General features: G+C 43.9%; 1 protein-coding gene across 3 annotated transcripts in view; it reads left to right on the forward strand.

Moving 5' to 3' along the window:
• Nucleotides 1-20,212, forward strand: part of LOC111153752 (cell adhesion molecule 1) — a 323,281-nt gene that overhangs the window by 267,401 nt on the left and 35,668 nt on the right. For all 3 annotated transcript variants that reach the window (XM_022512961.1, XM_022512962.1, XM_022512963.1), the window contains exons 4-7: nt 1,321-1,458; nt 3,472-3,630; nt 16,139-16,238; nt 19,317-19,489. In XM_022512961.1, the coding sequence (XP_022368669.1) occupies nt 1,321-1,458; nt 3,472-3,630; nt 16,139-16,238; nt 19,317-19,489 (570 nt within the window). The remainder of the gene's footprint in view (nt 1-1,320; nt 1,459-3,471; nt 3,631-16,138; nt 16,239-19,316; nt 19,490-20,212) is intronic.

Here is a 20,212-nt window from a genome sequence, read left to right on the forward strand (position 1 = left end):
CACATTGTCTTGCTGGGAAACATAAGCAACATGCCATTTTTCCTTTTTCTTTTCCATCGTTCTCTGTAGGAGTTTTCAAGTGCTTCAAGTCAATGTAAAAGTCTCCCTGTGCACAGAATTTTGCATTGGACTCGAACAGTTGGAAATCCCAAATACGTGGTTTAATCCCATAATTTATTGAAGCGGTATCAGAGATATATTATTCAACTTGATCATCAGGATGGCATGTTTATACATATTTAATTTCTTGTTTCTCTTCTGAGTTGAGAAACTTATTAATCATAACTCTCAGAACTGTCTTTGCTTATTCATGGTGGTCAGAGCACATAGTCTGAGATTCACTCTGCCAAATTCCGTATTCCTACTGATTTTTATTTCAAGAAGCTCCGTCTTGTTGTAAGGTTGCACCTGATGTGAAGTCTTACTGTCAGCTCGGTTTCATAAAAGATAACATGCTTTCTCACCATCCCCATCACCCTACCTTCTCTGGATTTGATATTCCACACTTTAGCCCCCGAATATTTTATTCCATCTTATTCCATATGCTTAATATGCTTAAAGAAGAGTGGTTTTATTTCTGACGTATAAAATGGACTTGCAGGCACTTAATAGTCTCTTTCACCTTTGCTTTCTAAAATCTGGAGCATTAGATTTCAGAACATGGGAAAATTAATGCAAATTAACTGGCATGTCCTACCTTACCACATCTTCCTATCCAGTGGATTTTATTACAACGCCGTCCGTCGGAGGTCATGATTGTATCCCAGTTCTTTATGGATAATTTCAACTGAACAGAACTCGTTCTAAAGCACGACTTTTCTGTTTGTGCTTATGGTGAGCAATTTTTTTAAGGGACTCTTAAGTTTTCAATCTTTGGTGATTATCTTCAAGATCTTTCATATGAAGATTGAAATCCAAGGGTTGAGTTCAAGGACAGAGAGTCCTTCCAGATCCTTCCCAAGGAGGATGATAAATTCACCAGCGTGTACTTGTCTTACTTTTAGATCTACGTTCTGGTCAGTTTTCTAATAACCAATGGTAACTAATACCACTGTTGTTATAACTTGGTCACTGATGACTCAGGAGTGGGAGGCTGGGCATTTTATAAGATAATTTTAGGAGAGAAATTCTCAATTAACCACTTCGACATAATTCACACTCTTAATGATGTCTTTGTACTTTTTTCCCCTCTGGTGGCAATTCGTTTTAAAATCCCATCAGGAATGTCCACTGGTTGTCTCCTCTTTTTGGTAGCAGTGGTGCGAATTTCTAATGAAAAGAAGGCTATGTGCAGAAATGGATTCTGTGTTTCATTTGTAGTCCCTCCACGCAACCTGATGATCGATATCCAGAAAGACACAGCGGTGGAAGGCGAGGAGATTGAAGTCAACTGCACCGCCATGGCCAGCAAACCAGCCACGACCATTAGGTGGTTCAAAGGGAACAAGGAGCTAAAAGGTGAGGGGCAGGCTGCCCTTTCCAGAAGTAGTGGGCGGGCCCCTGACTCCAGCAGGGCCACACCTTGGGGGAGATGAAAGATGAATGCCAAACATGTCCCTAAAACAAAAATATCCACGTAAACAGGGCTCCTAATCAATTACTAAATGCGTCTGAAGCCACAGCCTAAAGGCGTCTTATTGACTCTAATTTATATCCTCCCCCTGTGGTTTGAGGGTTTGTGGGGAAAGGTGCTGCGAGATTTTGACTCCGGCGCTCAGAAAGAACTAGAATGCTTTAGACAAGGAAGAGCCACTGTCAGGGTGTTCCCCTGAACTCCAGGTGTCCATGTTGTCCCTCAGTTCTCATTCACCCTCTGACCTACGATGGGTCAGCTCCCCAAATTCTCATGTTAGACATTTAAAAAACATGGTGAATTCTGCCTCCTCCTAACACGGATCCCTGCGCCATCAGCTCACTGACTCTGCTTTCCTGTAGGGGCAGGTGCGTTAAGTGTGAGAAGGATTGTACCCTCGCTGTGGATCTGCAGACACCCCCTTTCTCGTGGAATCTGTAGCTCATGTGCACGTTTCACCAGCCTGCTCTTTTGCAAAGTTCGCCATTTGTGATTATGGCTCAGGCCGCTCCTTTAACGCTGTTTCCCACCCTGTCTCCCTTGGCCGAGGCTGCCCCTCATTGGATTCCTGGACCTTCCAATATCTGCCCCCTTCCTGGATCCAGGCTGAGCTTTCTGTGTCGGCCATCCTGAGTTAACACAGGCAGGTCAGCCCTCCTACCCCTTCCCTTCCAAGGCTGCTTTGGAAGTAGTACCCACGGTTCAGACAGCTCTGGTCATCTGACAGAAGTGCCAGCTGTGTTTAGCAATTTCTGCTAAAATGGGGATATTACTATTACAGAGTGTATGCGATTCTTGGGCAGATGAAATGAGTGAATGTTTGTAAAGTGTGCAGCTGTATCTGGGCCAAGGTAAGTGCTCGGTGTGTGCTTCTTGAATAAATCAAGAGTGCCAGGAAGAAAAGAATAAGGCCTTTTAGAAAGGGGATATAAAAATCTATATCTAGAAACAGATAAATCTATATATAACAGCTTCAGTTTCAAAAAGCTTGTTCTGTTTAATCTCCTATTTCCTAGGTATGGTTTTGGAAGGAAGGAGTTTCTCATTTCCCCTCTGCTTTTCTAAGTGAATTGAGCCATTAAATGCGAACCGATAAGTACAAAACATTAAAAGAAAGTTAATGGTGCGCCGTGTCCCAGGGAGCGCTGAGTTCAGGAAAGGGGCTGCCTTGGCCTTTTCATCCCATCCGGAAGCCTCCTCCCTCCTTTTCTGGGTGTTCTTGGACGTGTCTCCCATCTGGCCCGAAGCCTCTATCTTACTTTGCTCTACCCACTGCCAGTGCGGTTTTGTTGTCGTTGCCGCTGTTGTTTTGTGGTCTTCCAAAAGTCTCAGAGTTTAAACATTTCAATTACAATTTCAATTATGTAAATCCAGTTAGTTATTTTCCCTGGTAATTGTTGCTGAGGGAGGTGGGCATTGGGGCTTGTTTATATCTCTGTTCCTGATTGAATTACTTCAGGGATTTGGATGATGTCCTGGAATTTTTAAACCACCTGACAGCCTACTAGACGTTTCAAGTTCAGATGGTGGTTAGGGGTGCAAAGCACTTCTCTTTTTCCTCCTCCAAAATGCCATAAGCAGTCAGATGGCAACGTGGTTCAACTTTCAGCTGCCTTTTTGTGGGAGGTTTCAAGATAGAAGACAACATATGTAATATATTTAAATAAAAATAGTATCTATTATGTGGGGTAGAAATACATCTTACATACTCTCCTGCAAGGTTGAGAAGTAGAAAATTCTCATTTTATCCGTTATCTACCCACAGCATACCCTTATCCCGAGTGACTTCCATCGTCTCGGGTACAATAGCAGTGTTGGGGCGGGGAGAGGAGCCTGTAGAAACAGAGTGATAGGAATTCACACAGCTCTGATGTCTCGGCATATTCCGTGTTCCCCAGGCAAATCGGAGGTGGAGGAGTGGTCAGACATGTACACGGTGACCAGTCAGCTGATGCTGAAGGTGCACAAGGAGGACGACGGGGTCCCCGTGATCTGTCAGGTGGAGCATCCAGCTGTTACCGGAAACTTGCAGACCCAGCGGTACCTTGAAGTACAGTGTGAGTACCTGTCTTCGTCCGTTCACGCTGCTCTAACAAAGTAGCACCAAGTAGCTCATGAGCAACAGTCATTTATGACTGCATTCTGGAGGCTAGGAAGTCCCAGAACAAGGCGCACCAGCATGGCTGTGTTCTAGAGAAAACCCTCCCTCTTCCTGGTTCAGAGCCACTGCCTTGTCCCTGTATCCTCTCCTGGTGGAAGGGGCTAGAGATCTCCAGAGCAGCTTTCAGGAGGGCACTAATCCCATTCGTGAGGGCTCCGCCCCCATGACCTGAGCACCTCTCAAAGGCCCCGCCTCCTCATATCACCCCAGTGGGATTCCAGCACAGGAATTTGGGGAGGGAAGGACACAGGCCTTTGTTCCAATCATAGCAGTACCTGAATATTTTATTCTGAGGGCACAGAGTAGCAGTTGGTGAAAAACACTTGAGAAACCATTTATTGAATACGTATGATAGAGTTTATATCTTGTTGTCTCAGTAGTAAAATAATCAAAGGATTATTTTATTGAAACACTGCCATACTATCGAGTGCCAGTGAGGATTTTCAAAATACTACATTTAACCCAAATGTAAAATTTTAAAATGATTCCAATCTGTTCTATCACATGACTTAATTAATTGCACTTTGTGAGTGTTGACGATAATCATTTCTTTGTCAACTTCACAATCGAGGGTGGTCCCTCCCACTTTCTTAGCCCCAGCAGAAGTGCTGATTTTTTTTTTTTTTTTTTTAATAGAGGGGCTTTTCTTCCCATTCTCCATCAGCATTTTGCTTTAAATTGCATGTTCTCTTCCATTTTTAACTTAAAGTATAGCAATGAGTTTAAAAGTGGAACTCTTTGGGATCGGTGCCACAATCTCAATGGCTTCATCAATAACAGCTAGATCGTGGGAAGTGAGGTTGTCTCCTCGCTGTGCCCAATGAACTGAAGACGCTCTCCTTGTTTTCTCTGAGGACTCTTGTGCTTGCCAAAATGTTTTCTGCACAAAACCATCCTCGCAGCAAAGTTGTGGCCAAGTAGCCAACACCTCACTTTTTTATCAGAGATCTGTAACTGAGCGTCTGAAAGATGGCAGGTGACATTTGAGTGTGCAGAGTGGGACTGGAGTAAGAGTTTGGTTAGAAAGGCAGCCCCCCGGGGGTCTGATAAAGGCAAAGCGTTACCATCTCTCCGTTAATTTCCTAGCACTGCCGTAACTAATTATCACCAACTTTGTGGCTTAACACAACCAATTTATTCTCTCATAGTTCTAGAGGACTGAAGACAACGTTGAGGTGTTAGCAGGGCCACACTCGTTCAAAAGGGCTCTGGGAGAAGAGCTTTCCTTGCCTTTTCTGGCTCCTGGGGGCCCCAGATAGTCCTTGGCGTGAGCCATGTCTTTCTCACCTCTTGCTTTGTCTCAACTTGGCCTTCTCTTCTCTGCATGTGTCCTATAAGGACATTTGCTGTTGAAGTTAGTGCCCACCCAGCTAATCCAGAATGATCTTAACTCAAGATCCTAAACTTGATACACCCACAAAGACGTCTCTTTCCAGATAAGGCCGTATTCGCAGGTTCCGGGGCTAGAAGTGAGCATGTGTCTTGAGGGCCACCATTGCCTGAGCATGAACGGGGGCCAGGGAAAGGTGTAAAATGTGGCTTCTAATCATTTCTCCACCTTGTGGCTAAAATTAAATGTGAAAAGTTGCTTCCAAGACGCCAATCCTGTTCTCACCTTTTTTACTCAGTGAGTTTGGCTCAATTTAACATTACATATGCAGGTTTTTCTTGTTAATTCATTTCATCTCTGTCATTATGTAGCTTCATTATAGGCATCATGCTTATAATTTTCATATCACCAAAACTATTGTGGTGTAATGTCCCTATAATGGGAAAACAGAAATGATCAGATATTATCTAAATCGGCAGATCGATTTCTTGTGACTTTGTTAATATGTAATTCATTTAAGCAAACTTAATATCCATTAACTTTCCTTGTAGGGGCCCATTAGCTTTAATAATACATTAACTCCTTTGTGAAACCTGAGTAGACATTCACCCAGTCTCTGCCCCTAAACTCTTTCAGCGTCCCAAGTATCTTCCAAATAGAATATAGCCCCACCCACCTATGAACTCATACTCACTCCCAAATGCAAAATATTTTAAGCACTATACCTCCTACCTCTTGGAAGACTTGATAATGATCTTTATAAGCCTTGTCCTCCGTCTTCTGTAGGTTCAAGAGAGATTTATCCTTCTAAGTACAAGCAGTAAAACTGCATACCTGAATTCCTTTGACTTCAGTCTCCTACTAGACCTCACCCACAGGGAAGTGACCAGTGCCTTCCAAAAACAAAGACACAACTATTGATCATGTTTAACTCTAACATGGCACCATTGGAGGGTTCTTGTCTTACAAGAGTCGAAGAATGAATCTTGCGGGTAATAAGGGGAAGGAAGTGAAAGTTTCTTAAGGGAAGGCGAGAACAGAAAGGAGAGCTCTCTAGAGTGAAAGGGGTACCAGATGGGTTGCCGCTGGGGGCTTTTTATGGTCATCTTTTATAGAAAACTGACTGGGGAACTTGGTAAATACCTCATCTATAAATTTAGGACAAACAAGGTAGATTTGTAAATATTATGAAAATGTCTCATCTGTATTTAGAACAAACAAGGTAGATTTGTTATATTCCCTTCTTTCTGGCTAATATCTTGTTTATAGTATTTCTCCACATGTGGAATTTTCTGTGAGCCTGGTTACAGAGCCCCCTTACCTGTCTCTTCCTACCTAGCATCGCCGCTCCCTTACTCAGCACATTTTTATGGGAGACTATTGTTTCTTGTTTTTGTTGTTTTGTGTGTGTGTGTGTTTATCCGAAGTGAGCCACGCAGGCATTTTCTTCTTGATATTTAATTTTTTGGAATGTATATAAAGAGAAAGTCTTTCTACATAAAAGAAGGTTGAGAGTTACCAACCATTTTATTAATCTGAGTGGGAATTGAGAGTCTTCTTTGGCATCTTAAATAAGACTCAGTGTTCAAGAAAGTAACTTGATAGGGTGCCTGGGTGGCTCAGCCAGTGAAAGCATCTGCCTTCGGCTCAGGTCATGATCCCAGGGTCCTCGGGTCGAGCCCCACATTGGGCTCCTTGTTCAGGAGAGAGTCTGCTTCTCCCTCTGCTCCTCTTCCCACTCGTTCTCTCAATTGCTCTCTCTCTCAAATAAATAAATAAAATCTTTATTAAAAAAAGAAAGAAAGAAAGTCACCTGATCATTCACTACCCTCCTTTCCCGGAGTGCTATTGACAGCTCGGGAGAGTCAGCTAGGAATTCCTTCAGTAGCTCCTCCAGACACGGAACCCTCTGCCTCATGGCCTACCAGCTTTACTCTCCTGAACACCAGCAACAACGAAAGGGCCTCCTGCCTCCGATGCCTAAGGCACTCGGTCTTTGGGCACTAAGGCTTTGTTGGTCATTGGCCTGTGCCAGTGGGTCAACTCCATCCCTCTCACAGCCGCCCCCCACTCGGCAGTCAGGCAGCACCGTGACTTGATGGCAATGGGAAGAGATAGTTAAATACATGACATTCAGCAGCCAGTCCGCGTGGATGTGGGACCATTTCAGATACTCTGTGAGGAGTATTCGACCCTCATTTTGTATTTGGCCCAACCCTTAACCTTCTTAAACACCCCTTTAAGAGTCCATAGACCTGGAGAAGATGAACAAAACCACAGATCCACCACATTTTGCTTCCAGTTTAAGGAGTCTGCTTATCCTACAGAGTTAATCCTAACTTCATTTATCTGAGGACCAGTTTTCCCATATCCACAGGTGGTCTATACTCAACTCATTTAGAATTTATCTTTAAGTCACTTTATTGCTTTTCCCTAACAAAGACCTGTGAGAAAATATCAAATTAGAAATTTTATTTTGCTAGGTGTGTTATGTTTAATAAACATCAGAATAAATACATAACTATTATTTTTACTATCTTTTTCTTTGGTACCTAAAAAGATTTTTTTGTAGTATTATTTATAAGCGTTAGATTATCACCGGGAAATGCTGACCTCATCCATGGACCTCAGATTAAGAACAGCTCTTTTCTGGGTAAATGAGACTACCCTGGGGGAACTCTAACCTGTTGGAATTGGTATTCATTCTACTCACTTGGTTCAGGCCTGGCCCATTTTGCTGCATGAAGCCTTCTGGAAACCTTTTTCTACCTCATCTAAGACCAATGGTTATTAACCAGGATATGAACAGTTACATGACAGATAATGGATTTGAGTTCTGTATAAACTGCATCCTTTTAAGGAGATATTTTTTTAAAAAGAAATAGCAAAGACCTACACTGGGTATACCGTTCAACAGCTTACTTTAAGTCCGACAGGGAAAGGAGGAACAGTAAAACAGAGAGCTACCATGTTGCACAGAGGACAAGGCTTGAGCTACAACTTGGAATTGCTTTTGTCTTGTGGATTTAAGTCCTAATAAATTGAACACAGAATTTTGCAGTGTTTGTTTGTTAGGACCCTTATTTGTGGTACCAGGAGAAATTGTTGTGCCCAATTATGTGAAAAATCAGCCAGATGTGTATGCTGTCATACTTTTAATAATCTTTAAGTTCGTGGTGAGTACAGATATTAATTGTGTAGTATGCATTGAAGTGATTAACATCAATGTACTTTATCATCTGGAGATTTCTGAACATAAATAAATGAGTTGTTTTGTTCAGCAAGGTGTTGACCCCTTCAGAATTAGTGAATTAAAGCCCCCCCCTTTTTTTATTATAAATATGAAAGGCACCACAATCAGCCAAGTGTTCAGTTATTTGATTTTCTGGGGCATTAGCCGCTCTTGTTTGTGACATTTCCCTGTTGGGTGCTCGTTTGCAAGCTCATTAATAAGGTTTTCTCATAGGAACGTTGCTGGGAATGAAGAACATACAGTAGGGCTCTCAGTTTTCTGGCTTTCATTGTGAGGCTCAGCAAGGCTGCGGTGGCAGCCGCACACGGCTCAGTGTTTAAAACAGAAAATAATTATGCACGGAAGCTGGAGTTCAAAGCTCTCCTGCCTTAGATGTTAGGCAGAGAACAGTTTTGCCTTTTAACGTTCTGAGCTAGATGACCCTAAATTCCTTCTGTGCGGTTCTTTTTTCCCCTTCCGCATGTCTGTGTACGTGGCATTGCTCAAATTTACAACATGGTTGATTATAGCGGAGCGTGGTACAATTGTCGTGCGGTTAGTGGAGCTGTACATCTGAAGGAACGTACTCTTGTCAAATAAAAGCCTGTTTAAAGGAGAACAGTTCACTGTCTGCGTGTTAAAAGAAAACTGTTTAAATAGCATCAAGGTGGCAACACAGAGCGATGTAAGCTGGGGATTCAAAGGAGAGCTGTGACCCTCAGTATGAAATTCAGATCGCCGTGCAAAGTGGGAAAAGCCTCACTCTGGACTCGCCGTTGGTTGCTGTGTGTCTTCCGCTTTCCTCCCGTCACAGCCTTGCTTCTTTGGTACGGTTTGCAAAAATCTTCATTTTGCGAGAGTTTTTTCTGTGTGTGCCTATTTGTTTAAAAAAGAGAGAGAGGGAGAGAACGAGAAATTGAGATGGGTTTCGAAAGGGAGAGTGAAAACAAAGACTCTAGAAATGGGTGTTTGAATACCTTCGCTCCTCCGATTATCACCTGACAGTTAATCGTGTACGTAGGCATCATTTTCAAAATGAGTTTTATTGACCCCCTCTAGGCAGAGATTTTGTAAATCCATTTTCCTGTTCATCTGGGGTTTGGAGAAGGCTGGATTTCTCCTTTCATTCCCTCGATTGGGGGAAAATGAACGTTGAGGAGATGATCCAAACCTGTTCTCTATCTGTGCCAAAATAAATGTTTCTCTGGTATCGACAGTGCCCCTGCAGTGAAGGAGGGAGAAAAACCTGGAAATGGGAAAAGCTTTCCTGCTTGGAGTGGAGGATAAGACGTCGTTTCCCAGCGCGGCTCCTGTATCCATCCTCCCCCTATCAGTTCTATTCCCAGATCGTATTCTTCAAAGCATAGTAGCTGGTGTTCCCCGATTTGGCCTGTTTCTCTCTGATCTCGTCTCGTCTTTGAACAGAATATGCTCTTCCTCCCACTCTCCCTTCCTTTTATTTTTTTAAGCAATGAATTGAGTTTCAGTGAAAGTCATTTCAGTATTTGGTATTCCTCATGGAGACCCCTGGATTCAAAGGAATGTTTGAGCAGTCATTTGTTGCGTGACCACAGGGCAGGGGCGGGGCCACGGTCCTGATACTAACTGTGGAGCTCATTCACGGAGCTTTCTGCTGCACCATAGGGAGCAGGAGGTTGAGGGACCAATACTCAAAACACAGAGTCAGTGTCAGGGCAAGTCTGTCTCGAGCAAGATTTGAGTGACATGACAAGGTCAAGGAAGAGAAAGCCACCACCTCTACCTTATGAAGTCACACTCGGGAGGTGGAGGTCTCTCACTAAGGATGCTCTGTCCACATCTCGTTGTCCCATCTATTGTCTTTGGGGAAGATGTGTCTCTGTGGCTGTGGATGTTGAGCATTTCCACTGCAAAGCGAGTCTTCTAATGGTTTTTAACTCAAGGTCACATTTCAATTCTGTGGAAGGTTAAATGGTTGTGAAGTTAAAATCTGAAAATCGAAAATGAGTGGTCAGACAACATCCTTTATGATTTCCCCAAAGATCCCACCTTAGAGATACACCAGAAATGCTAAATAAATGTGTAGTGAAAGGGAAGCATGTAAATCAGAACACGTGGGCTGAACCTCAAATTTTGGGAGCTGGACTGACCTTCCAGAAGAATAATACGATTATATTTTGTGCTAAGGGCTAGTGAAGTGATTCAACAGGGAAGCCATGAGACTGGGGTAACTCCCATGTCTTGGGTAGCCTATGGGAGCAAAGGAAACCCTCAACCAAAGTCCCCAGGCTCCCCAAAAACTGAAAGCAAAGCCACCACCAATCAGGAACAGCCCAACTAGACTTTCCCCAAATAAGGCAACTGCTTAAGTGACAGCCAATCAAATAATGGCCCTTGCTTTGCTTCCTTGTCTTCTCCATAGAAACCTTTCCCCTAGCTCCTGTGGCTGGAGGATTTTCAGTGTGGCGTTACCCTGTTTGAATCAATGGGTGCTCAAATAAACTCTCAAAAATCTTAATGTGCCCAGTTTATCTTATAACAAGGTTAAGATGTATTCATGATCTGGCATTTTTTTTGTTTAAGTCAGTAACAGATCTTGGAGTAGGAGTCCACGCCCCGGCATTTCTCCAGCTTCTCATGCCTTCGTTCACTCGGTAACAAGTATTGAGTGCCTACTGCATGTGCCGGGCGCCGGGATACAAAAGACCCAAAACTTTTCTTCTTCCAGAGCCGACTTTTCCTATGGAGAAATTCGTGCTTTTCCTTTCCTGTGTTCACTTTCACATTTTAAAGATTTCTCGAAGATAGGGAAGATTGCTCTATGAGTGTGCCGCCCATTTCTAAAGCACTGGAAACATAACTTTCTGTCGCAACGTCGCAGAATAAAATTTGATTCTGTTGGGTAAACAGTAATTTCCGTATCCACAAAACTCCCTGCAAGTTGCAACAGGCAGGAGTTGCGCTCTGCTGGAGTGATGCGGTAAGTGCTTGTTGGTCCCACATCTCCCACCACGTCTGACTCCTCCCACCCCCAATAGCTCAGTCCTCCCCCAGCACAGTTGCAGTCCTCCCATTCATACAACAGATGTAACGGCAGGGGCTCCTTCACCTTGCAAACAAACAAAATAAATGGCGGTGAGAATTATTCATGAATGTCTTATGACATTAGAAAGCAAACCTTTTGCAAGATGTGGAACTCCTCTGAAAGCTCCGCGTGACTGTTCTCGAAACCAGACCCAATCACCTCTTGCTACCGGACGCTCTCTTCCTTCAGTGCAAAGCTGGCCTCTTCTGGCAATCCAGGCAGCCGATTCTTGCCTCAAGCTCAAAAAAACCCCTTATCCTCCCCAGATCTCAGGTTAATCTTTGCATTGTCGTGTTTCTCCAAACTGCAGAAATCCCCCGTGATTGACAAAGACTCTTCAGCTGATGCTTCCCCACCCGAATGCGCAGGCACTGACCCAGACTTCTCCCAGCCATTCTGATGCATGTGGGCACTTGCTGCCCTTGACCTCTCCCTGGCAGATGCCTGAGACCATTACTATTTGCTCCACTGGCATCCAGTCCCGCTCCAACAGATATTCGGAAATTGGACGAAAGGGCCGTGAAGAGCCCATGTCCCGAATGCAGTCACAGAAGCGAATTTGCACCCAGGACCTTGGGCCTGGTTACAGTTCGTGCATCAGAGAACATTGGACGCCCACATTCTAAATAAGAATTTAGAAATTCTTGGGGCACCTGGGTGGCTCAGTGGGTTAAGCCTCTGCCTTCAGCTCAGGTCATGATCCCAGTGTCCTGGGATCGAGCCCCACGTTGGGCTCTCTGCTCAGCGGGGAGCCTGCTTTCCCTCTCTCTCTCTCTCTGCCTACTTGTGATCTCTCTCTCTGTGTCAAATAAATAAATAAATAATCTTTAAGAATTTAGAAATTCTTGGGCTGGGGAGGCTGTTGGGAGCCCCTGGGGTAATAAGTCTCGTGCTGGGATATAAGTATCTTCCTAGTGCCTCAACTCTACTCCTGTCTGGTACACGGGAAGGATGACATCCCAGGCAAAAAGAAAGTGCCAAATACCATTTTACTTATTTTTTTTAATAAATAATTTTAAAAACCTGCTATGTTAGTGTTGTGATCTAGAGAGAAGGAGATGATTTTTCATTTACATAGGAAAGTGAATACAGGCTACAGAGTCTCGAGCTTCAACTTCTGGAAAGATCACAGAACGGGGTGCAAGGTCAGACTGGCATGAAATCAATTGTAATCTGCCAGCAAGCCGTTCTAACCTCCATAAGAGTTTCCTTTTATTATATATATATATTTTTCCCTTTATAGAGAGAGCAAAGTACATTTAAAGAAAGTCTCATCAAATTGGAATGTCTTTCTAATATTATTTTTTTAATTGGTTGCTCCTGTGGTGTGACCCAAAGCCTCCTGGCATTTAACCCTCTGTGCAGCTTTGACTAATGAACGAATTTTGTCTGCTCTAAGAGTCTTGCTAAATGTCTTTTATAGGGTTTTTAAAAAATGACAGTGTATTATAAAAACCTCAGATCCCTTGACCTAATTGATTGGCTGTTGGTGATGCCATCTCTGTAACTGTAATGTTCCATAAGTGCACAGACCTATTTTTCTTATTTTTATATAGCAGTTCCATTTTTTTAATGACATTAAGCCATTCTGAGCGATACATTTCTGGGCAGTTACTGCAGTTGGGTAGAAAGTGTCATCTGGCTCGTAGCCTTGTGCCTTACAACACCAACCGAGGCGTAAAATGATCACCCAGAAAATGTACTGGGCCTTACCTCATTACTTAAAAATAAATCTTGGAGTCTGGGTCTGTCTCAGAAAAGCTTTGGTGGGTTATAACATTTGATTTATGAACATAATTAAAATATAAATGATGAGCTTTGGGCTATTCAGTTAGCCATCTGGGTAGTGCAGGATTTTGACATACTCGCATACGAGTCAGGATCTTCCTGGGGAAATTTAACCTCCCTGAGTTCGAGAGGTGCCGGTGGAATCCCAGGCTGTCTGGTCTACCTGTTGAGCATACCTGAGTTCCTCTTTCAGGGGAAGGGAAGGGGCTGGATCTTGGCACAGAGACCCACCTGTGCAGCTCACAGGCGGGGGTGAAGTCAGTTCAGCTGCCCCACGGTCAGATAACATGCGTGTAAGTGGTGCGTGTGTCAGAGGAGGACATTTTTCTGTATGATGCAAACAAGATTAATGTTTACCTTTTCAGCCAGCTATTAAGGTAGCTGTAGCAGCTCTGCTCATCTGTAGATGCTAGAGGTCTCTCCAGGAGCCTGAGGAGTAAATTGGGAAAATCTGTTATCAAAATTGAAGGTGCATTTTCTATGGCGTAGTAGGATTTTTTTTTTTTTTTTAATATAAGTTTCAGGTACAACAGATCCTTAGCTTGCTCTTCCTAATTTCTGTGAGTAATTGGCAACTGGGAAACAGCCATTAGTAACATAAAAAAGAGTTTAACTAGAAGTCTGTGGTACTGAAGAGAGGCAAGACCGGCTTAGATTTTCAACAGTCTCTTTATTATTAATGGAAGTGGAGCACGTAAAACCCTTAGTGCACTGTGCTGAAAAATACACCCTCTCTGTTTGCTTGTAAATTACACAAGGCGGGAAGAAAAACCAAAAATTCCATATAGACCAGCAGGCATCCTGCTTCTCCTTAATTAATGGGCAGAAGTCAGCCGAGCATGGAAAACGTAGTCCTTCCGTGGATCAGAGATTAACCTAGAAGCGAATGTTCCATTTCAGCCCAGATTGTGGGCTTTAAATTAGCCTTGCCCAGAATGGTTCCTAGGTAAGAATGACAGAGGTTTCCTGACCAGGAACCCTGTTAAGTGCTGGTCTTTCTGAATGTGAAATATAAGGGACCGGGGTCTTTGGCTGTCGGTGTTCTTAGTAACATAACCTTCTCCTGTTGCTTGCTTTACTTACTTATTTACTTATTCGTATCTTGTGTTTGTAGTAGACTTCACCAGCCAGCTCTGTGTTTATGGGTCACACCAGCAAAACTAATAGACTCACATATGTCACCCAACGGTTGTATGTAGTGTAGGCTTTGAGACCAGAGCCCTGCAAGGAGGGGGGCCAGCAGCTCTTCCTTCTTCTCAGCCAGCCAGTCCACTCAAGGTCATCGTGTTTATCCTGTCTGTTTCTGCCTCTCTGTAGGGACTGCTTTCCCCACCCAGTTACCAGTCTCTGGCCACCGCCACACCATTTTGTTCTCGAACATTCCCTTGGCCAGCAAGTCTAAGAACAGAACCGTGCTTGCTTTGCAAGTGTCAGCTGGAGCTTTCGGGCCTGTTAGTTTATGTCCTCTGGCAAGTGGCTTAGCGTCTCAGAAAGGGTTACCCATTCACAGTGTGCAGTACACACTGGTGTACAAAAAGGCACTCCTAAAAGGTTTTGAATGCCACGTGGTTTTCCAAGACAGAAAGATCTGTGATGGGAACAAGACTGTACCCACATGTCTGGAAAGCAGCCATCCCCAGAGAGGACTCCCTCATGCAGCTTGTTTTAGCCGCGTACGGTTTGAGATCAGTTGAGTGTTGCCATAGTTCTGATTTCCCTCTCAGTCCATAGGATGAATGTTAATGAGCTAAGCACTGCTTGTAAAAGGCCAAGGGGCTGATGTTTAGGTGGTGTGATTGTCTGAGAAAGTAAAGTTATGGAAATTGTTTTGACCTTTCAGCCAAGTGATGTCTTGCCCTCTCACATTTATTACTCTTGGGTGCGTTTCCAAAAATACACATTTACAGAGCCACCGCATTAAATGAGAAAACTGATTTAGGGATTAATAGCTTGTTAGTTCAACATAGAAAAAAACAGTCTCCCCATTCCATTCAGGTTTTATTTGTAAATGTATTTATATTGGTTTCTAAGTTAATCCTGATCCCTTCTGGTACCCTCCCTAGGCCCCACACCTCCCGTCATTCATCTTTTGGACCCAAACCCCGACGAGCTCCAAACACAGGTTTTAAGTAGCCAGTATATGTAAGAACAGCTATGTCACTTAGTTAAGGACTTGACTGCCTTCAGAAGCCATACTTGGTTTTAATTATGGATTACTACTGGGTAATGTGGTTTTGAACCCGAAATCCCAGCATTCACAGGCCTGCCTCCTATGAAGTTACCTCCATGACCTTGGACTGGCTAGTTCATTCCACTGGCTACTGGACTGGGTACTAGTGTTCTCATCCCTAAAACTGGGCTTATTCTACCACCAATGACGGCTCCTAGCACAGTAGGCCCTCGGTGCCTGTCTGCGTCCTTCCTTCTCATGTGTGTATACACTGAGACGTCAAAGAGTTCCGTTGGGACCACCAGAAGCTCCCATTTCTTTACTCTCAAAGCCATTTGAGTGGAGTTCAGAAGTTTTGCCTTTCCCATTCAAAATCAAGAGCATAGAAGAGGCAAACTTATTAATATGCATTGTCACAAGGTATTGTCACATAGTCGTAGAGGATATATGATAAAATGTATCAATTCTGAGCACCGCAAATGTCTGGCTTCACCTCAGCATGAAGGCAAATGAGTTTCCTTTAGCTTGAGTGAGTTTGGAGATAAACTTCCATGTAACAAAATGTATTTCACAGGAAGTGTTTGATGTGACGCAGTTGGCTTAAGAATCTCTTATCTGCTCGCGGTTCACTCCTTGGAGTTATTAGTCAATTTAATTTGAGCAAATGCCAGGATTACTAACTAATTAGGAGGATGTTAGTGAAGGCATGAGGTTGGGGAGAGCGCGAGTGCTGGTGGTGTGGGGTTTGGGGCGGCGTGCAAGTCTGATTTTTGCCTGATGTCATTTGCTAAACATTACACTTTGTGTTGTTGTCACACAGATAAGCCTCAAGTGCATATTCAGATGACTTACCCTCTCCAAGGCCTGACCCGGGAAGGGGATGCGCTCGAGTTAACATGTGAAGCCATCGGGAAGCCCCAGTAAGTTCCGAAGGCCAAGGTTGGCAGAGGGTCATGAGCAGTAAATGTCACAACACGGAGCTGTGCATTCGCAAGTCACCAGCCTGTCACCTGTCTCCTGCTGTAAAGGATGGAAGATTTTGCAAGAAATAAGGAATATTCACTGAAAAGGGGGAATAAATACCTATGGTCGGTTCTTAATGGCCAGGATTGGGAGAAAAATGCAATGCCAGCTAAGATGGAAATCTCGACTAATTCTATTTTGTTATCATCAACATGATTGCCAGAACTATCTTCTCTCACGAAAAAAAATAATCCTAATAAATTTTTAGTATGCCCACAATCTAATGATAAATCTGCTACCTTCTGTGCCAATGTCTAAGCTGCCGGGAAAGATGGTTTTCAGACTTAAATTAAGCCGCTGTGATTAGGGCCAGCCGTTGGAAAATGAATCTGCCCTACCTTTAATTTTACTTCTCCTTTCCTCAAAAGAAAGTGACTCCTAGAAATATGTTTGTTCGTAAGGAATGGTCCCAGAGCTTTTCTCAAGCAGCCTATGTATGCCCCTGCAGAAGAGAAAGAACATAACACTCTTATTTTATGGAAAAGTACAAAGAAGCTGCTTCCCTGCAGAATGAATGGAAGTGAATTAGGGAAACTGCTGTATATTATCACTAATAGAGCAAAAAAAACTGCTTTAGTGATGGCGCTGCTTTAGACCTCCATCCCATTTCATCTGGGGAGAGGAGAGAAGCTCTTTCTAAGAGAGTGAAGATTGTTTTTAACTGTTTCTTAAGGAAACAATCCGCAGAACCCTAAGAGGGACCAAGTCAGTGTCGAGATTCTGAGCCCTCAACTTTGAGTGGTCCCCACCAAAACAAAACAAAACAAAATAGCATTGAGCTCCCTCTGCTGTCCCTGTGGTATGATTTTTTTTCCCCCCTCAGAGTTTTTATTAACCAGCCTGACTATCACAGTTTTCATGCTCTGAGCATCTTAAGGAAGGTTCCCGGAAATCTCTGGAGAGCACTGTCCCTGTTACAGCTAAGGCGTGATCTCTGACAAGAGACCGGGGAGCTAGACAGAGGCAGGTTGCCGTGCCTCGGCCCTCCCTGTGTCAGGCTTCCCTCACTGCGGGCTAGAGTCTGCTCTGTCTGGCCTCACCATGTGGAGCTTTAAAGATGACCTTTAGGAAGTAGGAGGTGGTCTTGGTTCTGTGGTGCGCCCAAGTTACTTGGTTCGAAATGCTTCAAGCTTTGGCAGAGCAATCTCTCCCTCCTTTGAACACGGCCAAGGATGCAGATCTTTCTTTCCGTAAACTGTCTGGTTACGCCCTGGTTAGTGACTTACCTTGCCTCCAAAAAAAAATAAAAAAAATAAAATCCAGTGGAGGAAAAGAAATAAATGTTCCCAGGCCTCTCACCACTTGTCATACCTATATTCAGCCGTATTAACCACATTTAGAGTATATGGCTTTGCTAAGCTACATTTTGTTTTTGTGGGGTTTTTTCCCCCCAGAGAAGGTAGTATGTTCAGTTGAATGTGCCACAGGGACAGTCAATGACACGTTTCCTTCAGGACATTTATGCCAGAGAAGGTATTTGTTTGTTCCTCCCAGATTGGAACGGGTGGACGGCTGTGTGAGCAAGCCCGCGTTACTCCACTGCGATCCCTTCCAGCATATTACCTATTTATTTTCTCAAGAAATTGCATACAATAAAAATGGTAATTTAACTTGCCATTAAATGTTGTGAATATCCTCAGCACTTACCCCCAATGACTGTTTCCGCTGTCAAGCAGCAGGACGTTCGCTCTGAATGCCGGGCAGACACATTTGCCGCTGCCTACAAGCAGCACATATGCAGGACTAATTTTTAAATAATTTATTGGGTTGTGATGACAAACCCTTGTGTAATTAAAGAAAAATTGTAACTTCACATCCCATTTGAAAGTTGGAATGCTACCCGACAGGGCTAACTCGGGTGTTCGCTCATCATTCAGCGCTGGGCCTTTCGGTCCTGTCGCCGCTCCTAGAGGTGGTTCTGGGGACAGACAAGAAGTTACGTCTGTGCCTGCGTCTCTGCTGCCCTTCCTCCAAAATGAGAGCTTCAGGCACAGGCGCCCACGTGGCCCCGATGTCACGGGAGGTTGAGGGAGCCACCTTAAAGAACGCGCATGTTAGATTCAAGGAGTTTGAAAGATAACTTGGTGCGTGTGCGGTTTGGTCTCCAGAGCATCTTGTGAAATTGGCTTTTCCCTAATGGACACAAACGTGGCGCTTTAAATCCCTGAAACAAACGTGGCCTCTGAGTGCCAGAAGGAGCCCAGGTGGAGATGTGCCCCTCAGTGACTAACTCGGACCCAGAAGCCTGGCCCTTGAGTCACAGGGTCTGCAGGTGCACGTGGAGAGGGAGAGTGTGTGACAGCGAGGGGGACTGGGAGAGCCGGCAAAGCAAGGCATTTAACAGAGGAACCCATAGATAAGGTGGACTGGGCTGGGGGAGGCAGGTTATGGGTAGGGGTCAAAGAGAAACGAAGGATTGCGCCTTTCCCCGAATGAACAGAGGTACTTTTTCCAACAGCAGAGCTCAAAAGAAAGCAGCGTTCAGATATAAAAGTCTGTTTCTTTTTGCGAAACTTGAAATCCCTTTAAATATCCCAAGTGGCTTCCAAGCAAGAGTCTTGGTGTATCAGTAACCATCAGAGTAATGTGTGTATCACTCGCCAAGAATTTGCTCTTTTCCCCCTAATTAATGAGATGATTAATGATGGCTGGGCTCTGTCCTGTTTGGTGTGAAACCACACAGCAGGGCATAAAAATAGGGTACATTGTTTTATTTGCTGATTTGTTAAAGATGAATTGAAAATAATGAGACTCCTGCTTATGGTCCGTTGAAAGTTTTTCAATACCTGATAATGTTTTTTAGAAAAAGTTTATTCCAGACAGACTCAGGGGGGACTTCACGGCTGTAATTCTGTTACAGGTCTTTAATCGTTTCACCCTACATGGGACTCCTGTGATGCGTGGGTGGGAAGCTGACGCAGACGTCTTGGTGGGAGATAACGAAGCACCCTGTGCCCCTCCTCTTTCCTCTGCAGGCCAGTGATGGTGACCTGGGTTAGAGTCGATGACGAGATGCCTCAGCACGCCGTCCTGTCTGGGCCCAACCTGTTCATCAATAACCTAAACAAAACAGATAACGGTACATACCGCTGTGAAGCCTCTAACATAGTGGGGAAAGCTCACTCGGATTATATGCTGTATGTTTACGGTACGTGGAAAGCTAAACCCGTCTTCTACTAGACTCATTTACATGTAGTTGCTGCTTATGATTCCCTCCCAGAGATTTTGGTCCAGTTGAAAACCAGAAGCCCATTTGTTTTCTGCAAGACCTTAAAGAAGCCTGGCCTGAGGTGGACCCCATTGTCCCCACCTGGGAGGGCAGTGACTTTCCGTCTCTCCCTCTAATCGTGGGGATTTCCCATTAGATCACAGTCCCTGGTCATGCTGAGCAGGAAAGCTGTGTCCTCAGGCACAAGCCGTGGAGACTGTGTTAGAAATAATGACTGCAAAATTCAGCCTTACCAATTAATGGCTATTTAGCTCAGAAAGTTTATTCCCAGTGGTATTTTCCTGTGATATCCGAGCTAGTCTCCTGCTTTGATGAACAGAAGTATCCTGTTTTCAGCATGAAGCTATTACCTTCCCGAAGATGTTGCAAGCCAGTAAATACTTGGAGAAATGATACAGGCTCCTTGGTAGCCACATAAACCACCAGTAGCTCTTCCTTTAGACATGAACACATTTATTTTTAAATTTGTCTGTTTTCTTAATATCTTCTCACAGGATTACTAGAGCATATAGCATCATCAATTGCATTCTCTAACCAGCAAACGTTTCTTGAGCATCTCCTACGTGTCAGACATCTTAGACTTTTTCCCATTTCTTTTTAAATTCATTTATTTGACAGAGAGAGAGAGAGTGAAAGAGAGCA

The sequence above is a fragment of the Enhydra lutris genome, unplaced genomic scaffold (assembly GCF_002288905.1).
Source record: "Enhydra lutris kenyoni isolate GAN:26980312 unplaced genomic scaffold, ASM228890v2 scaffoldscaffold34, whole genome shotgun sequence".
Classification (NCBI taxonomy): Eukaryota; Metazoa; Chordata; class Mammalia; order Carnivora; family Mustelidae; genus Enhydra; species Enhydra lutris.